Source organism: Sceloporus undulatus, chromosome 7, assembly GCF_019175285.1.
Source record: "Sceloporus undulatus isolate JIND9_A2432 ecotype Alabama chromosome 7, SceUnd_v1.1, whole genome shotgun sequence".
Taxonomy (NCBI): domain Eukaryota; kingdom Metazoa; phylum Chordata; class Lepidosauria; order Squamata; family Phrynosomatidae; genus Sceloporus; species Sceloporus undulatus.
In genome coordinates this window covers 25137656-25150205 of record NC_056528.1, presented here as the reverse complement: position 1 = coordinate 25150205, position 12550 = coordinate 25137656, and the positions used below count along the sequence as shown (strand labels likewise).

At 43.7% G+C, this 12550-nt stretch overlaps 1 protein-coding gene across 1 annotated transcript in view; it reads left to right on the top strand.

The window, feature by feature from the left end:
- Positions 1-2721: 2721 nt before the first annotated feature.
- MUC16 (mucin 16, cell surface associated) overlaps positions 2722-12550 on the top strand; it is a 15549-nt gene continuing 5720 nt past the window's right edge. Inside the window, exons 1-20 of the mRNA XM_042478861.1 lie at positions 2722-2782; positions 3418-3563; positions 4396-4463; positions 4600-4772; positions 4919-4945; positions 5181-5317; positions 6067-6134; positions 6360-6532; positions 6643-6669; positions 7101-7249; positions 7364-7431; positions 7920-8092; positions 8944-9071; positions 9173-9240; positions 9689-9861; positions 10284-10310; positions 10632-10768; positions 10867-10937; positions 11206-11378; positions 11808-11834. Coding sequence (XP_042334795.1) covers positions 2752-2782; positions 3418-3563; positions 4396-4463; positions 4600-4772; positions 4919-4945; positions 5181-5317; positions 6067-6134; positions 6360-6532; positions 6643-6669; positions 7101-7249; positions 7364-7431; positions 7920-8092; positions 8944-9071; positions 9173-9240; positions 9689-9861; positions 10284-10310; positions 10632-10768; positions 10867-10937; positions 11206-11378; positions 11808-11834 — 2044 coding nt within the window. The 5' untranslated portion in view covers positions 2722-2751. The remainder of the gene's footprint in view (positions 2783-3417; positions 3564-4395; positions 4464-4599; positions 4773-4918; positions 4946-5180; positions 5318-6066; positions 6135-6359; positions 6533-6642; positions 6670-7100; positions 7250-7363; positions 7432-7919; positions 8093-8943; positions 9072-9172; positions 9241-9688; positions 9862-10283; positions 10311-10631; positions 10769-10866; positions 10938-11205; positions 11379-11807; positions 11835-12550) is intronic.

Genomic DNA, 12550 nt, shown 5'->3' with positions numbered 1-12550 from the left:
AGTTCTCCTGCTGAGACCACCATGGTCATTTTCGCTGGAACCCACAAGTTCTCCTGCTGAGACCACCATGGTCACTTCCTGAACCACACAAGTCTCCTGCGCGAGACCACCATGGTCACTTCGCTGGAACCCACAAGTCCTCCTGCTGAGACCACCAGGTCCTTCGGGAACCACAAGTTTCCTGTGAGACCATTGTGCACTTCCACTTGAACCCCAAGTTCTCCTGCTGAGACCACCATGGTCACTTCACTGGAACCCAAAGCTCCTGCGGAACTATATGGAACCACAACTCTTCTGTTGAGGCCACCATGCTCACTTCACTGGAGTCAACAACTCGCTGAACCACCAGTTAACTCACTTGTACCCACCACCTCTCTCTGAGACTACCATGGTGATTCACTAGAATCCACAACTTCTCCCATTGAAAAGTAGTGTTTGTCACCTCAGTTGAACCAACCCTTCTACTGCCAAGACTACAAGCAGCCTTTACTCTCTTTCCCAACACATCTTCTTTGGAGAGTCCTGCTTCAACATCAGTGGGAGAGGACAACCTCTTCCATCCCCTGACTATTACCCCTCTGGAGACCACCATAATCATTGAAACAACCTCAGCTGAGAAGACTGCCCTGTCACTTTGCCAGCACTCACATTCCTCAACCGCATCTGGAGTCATGTCAACTCAAAGAGAGCCACCACTTCCCCACCTCTCACAGGTACAGTAATAACCAGTAGCATCTTCTGTATTTGGTTCCGCAATGATGGATGGTTTGATTTAAGGTTGTGTTTTTTTCAAAGGAATTATAGAGAAATTTTCATTTCACCACCCATACATTCAATAAAAAAAGAAAATGAGATTTTAAAACATTCAAATAAAGATGAAATTGTAGGGATAGATTCAGTTTGATCCTTTGCTAGAACTGGGTTGCAAACATGTAACTCCCTGGTTGAGGTAGCTTCACTAACTATTAGTTCATTTCCAATAATCATAAATGATCTGTAGAGGAAGGTCAGATTTTGAATGTGTTTTGCTGTGTTCACAGAGGTTTCTCTGACCACCACCTGGTCCCTGAAGGAGACATCTTCACAAGCCAGACTGAGAGGTCCCTACTTTGCTTAGTGGAACATCAACCATAAGTAAGTGATAATCTTGCTTAGGAACTTAGAAAGTAACTCCGAAAGGTGAAAGCAGCTTCAGAAACTGCCATTTCCCCCCAAGATTTTGATCACCAAAAAAAGAATTGCATTTCAAAATACTTGTTGCTTCCTTGCAAGAAGGAAATTAGTGAAGAATCGCGTCCTTAATCCCAGGCTGGTTGCCAATGCAAAATCAGAAATGAGAAATGTGTCATGGCTCTCAGTTGTTTCTTTTCTTGGCATTTAAGTCCAGAGGATATGCATGTTTTCCATCACGCCATGCTCTTTTGACTAACACAAGGTCAATCTGTTCTATCCAGCCATTCACCAACGAGTCCATCATCCATGCTGCCACGACAGGCCCATAGAAAAAACCTGTGATAGTAAGAATGCCACAACCCCAGAGATGACCAACTGCCAGTCACAACACAAAGTACGTGCTATGAATGAAATGGGGGGGGGGGGGTCAAGAACTTCCAGAATGACTATGGCTCTGAGATCAGGGTTCAATCCTGCTCAGCCAGTAAACCTACTTGGGTGATCTTGGGCAAGTCACACTTTCTAGGCCTCAAAAGAAGGCTTGGCAAAAATCCCTCTGAAGAAGCTTGCCAAGAAACTTGAAGGCACACAACAACAAAGCCTGAATAGAGTGTATGTAAAGCCTAAAATATAAAGCACAAAGCTTTGTGTATTTGTGTACTCAGCTCCCAGCAGACCACAATTCAAGTGAACCAGTTCAAATGTGTATCTTAAACTGAGAGTCCCAAACTGAAAAGACGCAGCATGGTATAGTGGTTATAGCAGATGTGGACAATAGTGATGATGACAATAGTTATGATATCTGTAAAGGCTGGATGAGTAAGAAAGTCTTTGTCTCTCACCAAAAAGACCATAAAGATGTTGCCAGGTGATCTTCTCTAAGAGGTTCTTTGCCAAATCGATGCCACCAAGCAGAAGGTCCACAGTTTGATAGCCACCCACCTCACTTCATCTGGTGGCATTTTTGAGGAACAGAACCTCAGAAGCGGGTCTTAAGATTTGGGTAGTTACACATAGGACCTTATCACATGGGACACTTACTGCACTGAAATCGTGACCCAAATGCTTCAGAGGTGCGGAGGTGGGATTGCCGGTCGCCCTTCTCAAACCTCATTGGGGCATCTCATTGTTTTTCCATTGTCAAAGCATTCGCGGAGCAGCCATTTTTTGCATAAGAGAAAATCCCATTATTACAGAAATGACTGCTCCATGAATAATTCATCGACGGGAGAAAAGCAGGACGCACTTCAGTGATGCTTCAGAAGCGCAACCAGCAATCCCACGTCCGCGCTTCTGAAGCGTTTGAGCCACGATTCTAGGGTGGTAAGTGCCTTGTGTGATAAGGTCCTATGTTACAAGATAGGTAGGTAACTATACAACCTTGACGCTGCTTAAGCCTTTAAGGCCCAGAAATGGACTGTGAAGCTATGGTATTTCTTGGGCTTTGATAAAAGATGGGTAACGGTGTCATCTCCTCCCCTTCTCTCCACAGGCTCTTCCACAAAGATCCCTCTGCCCCCGGTTGTGCCTCCCTACAGGACCACAGAAGCTTCTCCAGTGGCCACCATACCAGAAGAAATGACTACAGCTTCCTCCACTACATTGACAAGTGAGAAATGAGCAAGATTATGGGTTTTTCCTTTTCTTTTCTGGGGAAAAAAGAGTGATAGAAAGGCTAAATTATCATGAGAAGAGATGACGCATTAGAAAAGTCAATAATGCTTGGCAAGGCAGAAGGTGGTAGGAAAAGAGGAAGACCACTGTCACAAATAGATGGAGTCCATGAAACTTGGTTTGAGTTTGCAAGACCTCTTGGTGTGCCATGAGGTGTTTTGGAGGTGTCTCATTCATAGGCGTAATTTGAAGTTGACTTCACCGTTGTGGGTTCCAGTGTCTTCATTGCCGTCATGGTTGCCACACTCTCAAACATCTCAGAGCCTTCCCTGGGAAGATTCCTTTTGTTATCATGGTTTGAGTGTTGGACTCAGGAGACTAGGGCTCAATTCCCCGGTTGGCCATGGAAACCCACTGGGTGACTTTGGGCAAGTCACCCACTCTCAGCCCCCCAAAACCCCATGACTTTAGGATCCCCTGTTGTAGGTTCAACTTAAGTCAGACTTGAAGGTACACAACAACACCAGAGAAGTATTTTTCAGGGTGGATGAGGAGACAAGCCTATGGAACTATGGTGATGGCAAGACTTATAGTGTGCCCTCCAAGTCCCTTTTTCTCCTCTCCCAGCAGCTTTGCCCACTTTGACTACAACGCCGACTCCAGCAGTTGAACAGTTCACAGTGAATTTCACCATCACCAACCTCAGATACAGGGAAGAGATGGGAACTCCCAATTCGAAGGTGTTTAATGCCACAGAAATAGCTGTCACCACTCTGGTAAGTCTGGCTCCATTCCTGTTTGGGAGATGACAGTGTGGAGCACAGAATTTGGAAGAGTTATATCTTGGGATCATGACTTCCAGAATTGTCCCAACAAGGATTGCCATTGATCTGGTGGTCCAATGAAGCAAATGTGCTCCTCCTAGCTACGCAAAGACATATTAGAAAGCAATACTGGTAAATCATTCAAGGATCCAAATTTATTGTAAGAATGGCTTTTCTGCTCCACATCTTGACAAACCAGAGTCTGAACAGATACATTGCTCTGTCCTGGTCTCTGAGGTTTGGAGAGACCAAGAAAATGCCAAGTCAGATCCATGTGTACTTGTGTGTGCATGTGTGTGTATGTGTCTTCAAGATGCCTGTTGAATTATGGTGAACCCATGAACCTCATAGGGTATTCCTAGGCAAGGAAGACTCAGAGATAGTTATGCCAGTTCTTTACTCTGAAATAGAGCCCCCATCACCTAGCATTTGTTGGTGGTCTCCCATCCAAGTACTAACCAGGACTGACCACGTTTAGCTTCAAACCTCAGATAAGCGTGCATGGTGTATGTACCCTTCAAGTCCCCTGTTGATTTATGGTGACCCCATGACTTTCGAAGGGTTTTCTTAGGCAAGGAAGACTCGGAGATGGTTTTGCCAGTTCCTTCCTCTGAAATGCAGCCTACAGTTCCTGGTCTTCATTGGTGGCCTCCCACCCAAGTACTAACCAGACTCACTCTGCTTGGCTTCCAAGAACAGATGGAATCTGATGCCTTCAAGGCATCAAGGCATTTCAACATTGGGAGTCATTGTCCCTACCTTTTTTCTTTTTTCTTGTTGTCAGATGGACCAAATACTCAAAAGCGGCAGCATCGGCTCCATTTATTTGAGATGCAAAGTGACATCACTCAGGTAGGTTGTTCGGTCATTTGTGCCTCAATAATTTGGTGCCCAAATAGTAGGGTTTTTAGTTTGCTTCGTCAGTGGTCAACTCATAGTTCTTCTACTTAAATCTATTCCTTCGCTCTCGCTCTCTCTCCTATCTCAGACCAGTGAAAGATCGGGAAGAAACTGGGATGGACTCCATCTGCACTTACCAAAATGACTCCATCACTCCCGTTTTTGACCGAGTGAAAGTGTACCACGAAATTGTGAATAGGACCCAAGGTTTCACCAGGATGGGCCCATACAAGCTGGAGAGATACAGTCTCTATGTGAATGGTAGTCAAATGGTCTTAAAGCATTTGAGTAAATTGTGTGGGTGTGGGTATACTGTATTATATTTTACTGACTCTTTCACCAGTTTCTTTCTAAATCATGAATACCTCAACTGTCTCATTAATTGTTCTTTCTTCCTCTTTCTCTAGGTTATCATGAAGTTCCTCTGGAAGCGAGTAAGTGACACCCAAAAAATGCTTAATCGGGGATCACTGCACAAACAAAAAGTGGGAGCGAGTGTTGATAAGTATCACAGAATCATGCTCCAGCCATGGCTGTAGGCACGGTTTGAAACTGGATGCTGTAAAAGCTTGGTTACGTTTAGGAAACATAAGCCTTACCGAGTAAGCATCCTATACCATTTTGACTTCTCCAAGTCAGTACAGCGGCGGTATTTTCTCTATATTCCAGCCGTTTCGCCAACGCCACCCTTGGCGGTTGAGCAATTCACAGTGAATTTCACCGTCACCAACCTCCAGTACAAGCCAGAGATGGCAATTCCCAATTCGAAGGTCTTCAATGCTACAGAAGCTGCACTCATCACTCTGGTAAGCCTGGCTCCATTTTGGAAGCAGTAAATTATTTGTTATCCGGTGTGCTCCTGTTACCATGATCCATCCAAATGATTTGGATTGCAGAGGCCCAAAGAAACCCTGTTAATGAATTGTAAAGATGTACAATAGGGCACTGGCTCCAAAGTGCTCCAATGCATATTGGGCCCGCCTGATGGGCATTGGGCATGTCCCAGGGGGATAATGGGCATGTCTGATGGGTATCAAACATCTGATGGGCATCAGGAGCTGCTGATGGGTATCAAGCATATGTGACAGGCAACAGGCACATCTGATGAACATTGGGCATGCCCAGTGGGCATCAGGCCCGCCCGATGAGCATCAAGAATTTCTCATGGGCACTGGGAACTTCTCATGTGCTTTAGAAACTTCTGATGGGCATCAGGTATATCTGATGAGCATTGGGAACTTCTCCTGAGGTCACTGGACACATCAGATAGGCATTGAGTGCTCCTGCAGTTCCTAGCCTGTGTCCAGATAAACACTATGGAGTGTCCCAATGCACTTTCAGGCCCATTTCACATTGAGCCATAACACATCAATAACTCTGCCATTGTGCAACCAATGCACAATGCACCCGTGTAACATCACAGCAGCCCCTAGGTGAATATGAACATTGCAAAACTGCCTTGTTCAGTTTCCTGCATGGTCCCCTACTGAATTCAGTCTCTTATTATTAGATACTCCGTTATCTTAAATACTTAACACTATCCTTTCTTCTTAAGTTGGGCAGGTACCTCAACAGGAGCAGCATCGGTCCAGCGTTTTTGGGATGTGAGGTGACAACTCTGAGGTAAACCATTCTGAAATGTAGGATGATCTCATTCCTCCTCCAATTCTCCATTGACTTTAGGAACAGTCAGTGGCATCACTAGAGGGGTGTGGGGAGTGCAGACTTCACTGGGTGACACCATCAAAGGAGGTGACACTGGGCAACAGTGAGGGGTCCCAAGATCCTTCCCTTGGAAAGTAAGGGAGACTCTTTTGCTCCAACGCTCTTCTCTTTCTCTCCTCCCAGACGGCTTAAAAATGGAGACCAAACTGGAATGGACTCTGTCTGCTCTTACCGGAACGATTCCACCGTGGCTGCCTTCAACCGAGTAAAAGTGTACCATGAAATCGTCAACCAGACCAAAAGCTTCACCCAGATGGGTCCCTACAAATTGGAAAGATACAGCCTCTATGTCAATGGTAACAAGATGGGTTTTCAAATGTTTTGAGCAAATGCAAGCAAACGCCCTCTTTCCACTTAATTATCTTCTTCATCTCACTCATGGTTGTGGTCTTTCCTTTTCCCCTAGATTATTATGAAGTCCCTGTAGCTGCAAGTAAGTGCCTTATTTGTTGATGTTATCTTTACTAAAATAGTTATATCTTGCCCAGTATTGGGGGACCTCAAGGTAATGTCCAAGAAAATAATAATAATAAAAAACACCCTCAGTTTGAAACAATGCTCAGATTTGTGACGTCAAAGGCTTTCACGGCCATAGCTTTTTGTGGGTTTTTCAGGCTCTGTGGCCATGTTCTAGAAGAGTTTATTCCCGACGTTTTGCTGGCATCTTCATGCTCAAATTTACAGCAATAAAAGTAATTTGGACAAACAGAAATGTGTTAAATAGCTTAACATGTTAAAAACATTGCAAAGGTCAAAACCGTTTAGAGCATGTAAATACATATTTAGGAAGAAGAGGAAAGATTTGGAAGGGGAATCAATTGTTGATCATAAGTAAAATGTCTGTGTTTTCTTATTCTATTTCAGCTGTTTTGCCAACTCTGCCCCAAACACGACCCTTGGAAGTTGATCAGTTCACTGTGAATTTCACCATCACCAACCTCAAATACAAGCAAGAGATGGGAACCCCCAATTCGAAGGCCTTCAGTGCTACGGAAATGGTGGTCACCACTCTGGTAAGGCTGGTCCCATCATCCCAAATGGGGTGATTTCTCTTACCTCCAGCAACCATTTTGTCTCCGTCTGATATCCTCAACAAGGGGTCCTGTCTTTTCGTTGTTGTTTTCCAGCTTGGCCGAATCCTCCCTCATACTAGCATTGGTCCGGCGTATTTGGGATGCAGAGTGACAAATATGACGTAAGTATTGTCTCAAATTATATCTTCTCCCACCTTGTGTAAAACCTTCGGCATGTATCAGGAGGTGATGTTATCAGGTTGGAGAGGGTCTGGATGCTGCGATGCAAAGGATCTGAGAATTAAAATAATGGGAAGGTGAGAGGGCCAGAGTGGTTTGAGAGTTGGACTACGACTCTGGAGACCAAGGTTTGAATCCCTGATCGGCCATGGAAACCCAATGAGTGATCTTGGGAAAGTCACACTGAGAGAGTGTGACTTGCCCAATGTCACCCAATAGGTTTCCATGGTCAATTGGGGATTTGAACCCTGGTCTCCAGAGCCATAGTCTCCAGAACTCTGGATTCCAGAGCCTCAGAGGATAGAAATTTCCTCTCTTGTGTTGGACACCATGAACATCTCATCTGTAATTGTATCATTACTTTCCTTTTTTCTTGACCACCTTTTTCGTGATTCTCTGGCTAAAAGTCTTCCTTTTTCTTTACCCACAGTTCTGTGAGAAGCGGGGATGAAACTGGGATAGACTCTGTCTGCACCTACCGGGACGACTCCACTGCCCCGGCCTTTGACCGCGTGAAAGTGTACCATGAAATAGTGAACAGGACCAAGGGGTTCACCAAGATGGGACCCTACAACTTGGAAAGATACAGCCTCTACGTTAACGGTAGTGACACATTTTCCCAAGCATTGTAGTATCATTCAGGACAACGTTATCAATTGGCCATCCATAGCTACAAAATCTTTGCATCTCTGTACCCTCAATAATCTGTGAAGAAGAAGAAAATCATTTCGTAAAAGAAATGTCAATTCCTTCTTCCACAAATTTGTAATATTCGCCTCTGATATATTTGCTTGTCAAGTTTCATCTCGAAATATCATTATCTTGGTCATTTTACTAACAACTATCTCTCAACCTTTTTCTTAGGTTATAATGAAGTCCCTCTGGAACCAAGTAAGTATTGGATCAAGAATGTTTTAAGTGGAGTCCATTTGGACATTAAGAAAATGAAGCCTATGACAGTGTTCCTAATGGTGAAACTTCATAAAACGGGTTGAGTCTCCTTTATCCGAAATGCTTGGGGCCAGAAGTGTTTTGGGATTTTGGAATATTTGCATATACACAATAAGATATCTTGGAGACAGGACCATTCATTTATGTTTTGTATGCACTTTACACACTTGGCCTGAAGGTCATTTTATACACAAATGTTATCCACAATAATTTTGTGCATGGAACAAGGTTTTTGTACACTGAACTATCAGAAACTATCAGAAAGCAAAGATGTCACTATCTCAGCAACTCATGTGGACAATTTTGGATTTTGGATTATTTCAGATCTTGGAATCCCAGATAAGGGAGACTCTACCTGTATTTGTAAGAATACTCTGAATGCCAGCCGTTCTCAAAAAGCTCTGAAAGAAAATCAATCCGATATGAGAAAATGACGAATATGGGACTTTGTACCATTGCAAGATTTCAGTAGATATTAATGATCCTTTCTGTTTTCCCCACAGCCACCCAAACTCCGACAACTGAACATTTCACTGTGAATTTCACCGTCACCAACCTCCGGTACAAGCCGGAAATGGGAATTCCCAATTCAAAGGCCTTCAATGCCACCGAAATGACCCTCACCACTTTGGTAAGCTTGGCTCTGTTTTGCATAAGGCGAATTATGCATCGTACAGCAGTCCAAAATGCCCTGTTAGTTCGATATTCTCAACTCAATCTTTCCTTTTCCAGCTTGGCCGAATGTTCAACAGGAGCAGTGTTGGTCCTGGTTATATGGGATGTCAAGTGACACGTCTAAGGTACGTTGTTGGCTAATATATGACCAGAGAATCATAACAAATATAATAAGAAGGGATCGTAAAGGCCATCTAATCCTCGCCTCCTTGCCATACAGGCATCCAGAGCCAAATCACCTCCCAGAGATGACCATCCAACTTGTATTTAAAGGAAGAAATGCCCACTATCAAACAAGGCAGTGATTCCCAAACTCTGGCTTTCCAGGTGTTTTAGACTTCAGCTCCCAGAATCCCAGACCATTGGCCAAGATGACTGAGGCTTCTGGGAGCTGAAGTCCAAAATATCTGGAGAACCAGAATTTGGGAATCACTGCTCCAGGGCAATCCATTCCATTGCTGAATGTATTTCTTCTTTGATACTTTCCATTCGGTACAAGTGTCTTCCTCCTCTCTGCTCCACCTCTTCTTCCAGTCTAAGATGCTTTTGTTTAAATATTTTCCTTCTTTCCAGACCAATCAAAAATGGGGATGAGACAGGGATGGACTCTGTCTGCGTTTACCGAAACAATGCAGCCATGTCCATCTTTGACCGAGTGAAAGTGTACCACGAACTACGGAACAAGACCAATGGGTTCACCAAGATGGGACCCTACAAACTGGACCCAAACAGCCTCTATGTAAATGGTAAACTAGTCCTTCTTAACTATTTGTGTAGATCATGGGGACATGTCTGTTTGAGATGGAGGGATGCAGGTTAGGGATAATCAGAGTGATCAAATTTGGATGTTCCTCCTAATGTTTTGCCAAAATTGGCTTCTTGACCATTTCTGTTCATTGGCTCTAGATCTGGATTCTGGAGCAATGGAGGATATGTTTGCTCCTGCCTTTGGTCATGAGTTATGAATATTTGATTCCTGCCCCATATTAAAGGACATATTAAAGGATAATATTTTGCATCATATGCAGCAAAGAACTGAGATTTCTGATCTAGAGACCCAGATTCTGCAGATCTAGGAAGTCTGCATCTGGGAAGATGCGTCCTTCTTCCGCACACATCTTGAAACGCCGGTCTTTTTGCTAACAATACTCTTTTCCCTTTTCCGTAGATTATAATGAAGCCCCTGTGCAAACAAGTAAGTGTTGCGTCTGCTTTCTGAACTATCATTCCTCACAAGGGAACAAGAGCTCCAAGATTTAATTAATTAAATTAATTAATTAGGAAAGGAAGGGAGACTGTGATCTTAGAAGTGGCTTCTTCCTTCAGCGGAGGTAGAGATGACACAGTCTTAGAAGAGGCATTCCACCATCATTGTCACGAAGGAGAGAAAACCGTCATGTTACAAGAATGAAATCACTGAAAGGGCACCAAAAGAAAAGGGTGCATCTCTCATATAAGCTGAGTATTAACAAGATTATAGTAAATGCTGATCACCTTGTTTTCTGTTCACTTCAAGCTGTATTACCTAAGACAACCCCAATGGTGGAACATTTCACCATGAATTTCACCATCACCAACCTCCGGTACAAGCCGGAGATGGGAATTCCCAATTCAAAGACCTTTGGTGCAACCGAGATGGCACTCACCACTCTGGTAAGTATGCTTCCATTTTGGATTTGGTGCATTATATGTCATATGGTATGGAGTGTCTTGCTAATTCAATATACCCAACCCAATCTTTTCTTCTTCAGCTTGGCCGGATGCTGAGCAAGAGCAGCGTTATTGGCCCAAGATATCTGGGGTGCCGATTGACAACCCTGAGGTACGTTGTTGAGAAATGTATTGAGAAATTACCAACCTCCTGGCTATGCAGGAATCCATAATTAAAGAATTCCCAAAATACAGTCATTTCTTCTGCTTAGACCTCGAAAGAAGGAGAGGCCACAACCTTCCATGGATGTTTGGTCCACCAATGAACATATTTATTCCTTGACTACATCTTTCCTTCCACAACAGTGACTTCTCTGGCTCTGGCCAGCTTTTCTGCAAATCAAAAATCCTTTGGCTTAACCCCCTTTCTTTCTTTCCAGACCTATCAAACATGGGGATGAAACTGGGATGGACTCCATTTGCACTTGCAGAAAGGACTCCACCTCACCCATCTTTGACCGAGTGAAAGTCTACCACGAAATTGTCAACAAGACCAACGGGTTCACCAAGATGGGACCCTACAAACTGGACCCAGACAGCCTCTACGTCAACGGTAAACTACTGCACTTCAAGGGTTTGAATAGGACTTGTAGCCAAGATTTGGTCCATTACTATTTCCTCTTACTGGTTCGAGTTCTGAATTCTGGAACCACAGAGAACAAGTCTGTTCCATCTTTTCCATGCCAGCCCTTAAGATTATCTGCACTTGGGATAAGCAATGCAAATAAACCAGGTTCCCCTTAGTTATTGTCCAGCTGGGCACTGACCATATCTTATAGCTTGCTTAGCTTCTGCAAGTTTGCCACACTGTGTGTCCATGGGTCATGGCCAAAGACATTAGATTACCTTATTTTCAATTGAGAAGCAAGATTTCAGACCTAGATGCCAGGCTATAAGTTGGACTCTGAATGTATTCTTTCTCTAATTACACTTGGGATGATTCTTTTCTTAGCTAACAGCTAACTTTCCTCCTTTTTCTTAGATTATAACGAACCTCCTATGCAAACAAGTAAGTGTTTCTTCAAAAATCCTTAGGTACTGTCTACTTGAATAAGCTAGAACTTCCACCTCTGTTTGATTAATTGAATCTTTAATTATTTGAGTGAAGGGTGGCCTTTAGTACAACACATTGTACAGAAATGACTATCAACTTTTAAATCCAAGGACTAACCCAAAGGGCTATTTGTAGGTATTGTCTTTGATGAAGCGTTCATCAAAGTGCTGCCATCTCAGAAGAGGCATTCCCCTTTCACTGCTATAAAGGTGGGGATGCTACCATCTAAGAAGAAGCATTCTCACATAGGAAGGGGAAATGCCATTTCCCCCCCATCCATGGTCACACAAAAGAGGATGCTGCCATATCAGAAGAGGCATTCCCCTTTCACTGCCATAAAGGTGGGGATGCTACCATTTAAGAAGAGGCATTCTCACACAGGAAGTGAAAAATGCTATTTTAAAATTGCCATTCCCCCTCCACTGTCACACAAAAGAGGATGCTGCCATCGCAGAAGAGGCATTCCCGTTCCATTGCCATAAAGATGGGAATGCTACCATTTAAGAAGAGGCATTCTCATGTAGGAAGAGAAAAATGCCATTTTAAAATTGCCATTCCCCCTCCTCTGTCACACAAAAGAGGATGCTGCCATCTCAGAAGAGGCATTCCCCTTCCATTGCCATAAAGATGGGAATGCTACCATTTAAGAAGAGGCATTCTCATGTAGGAAG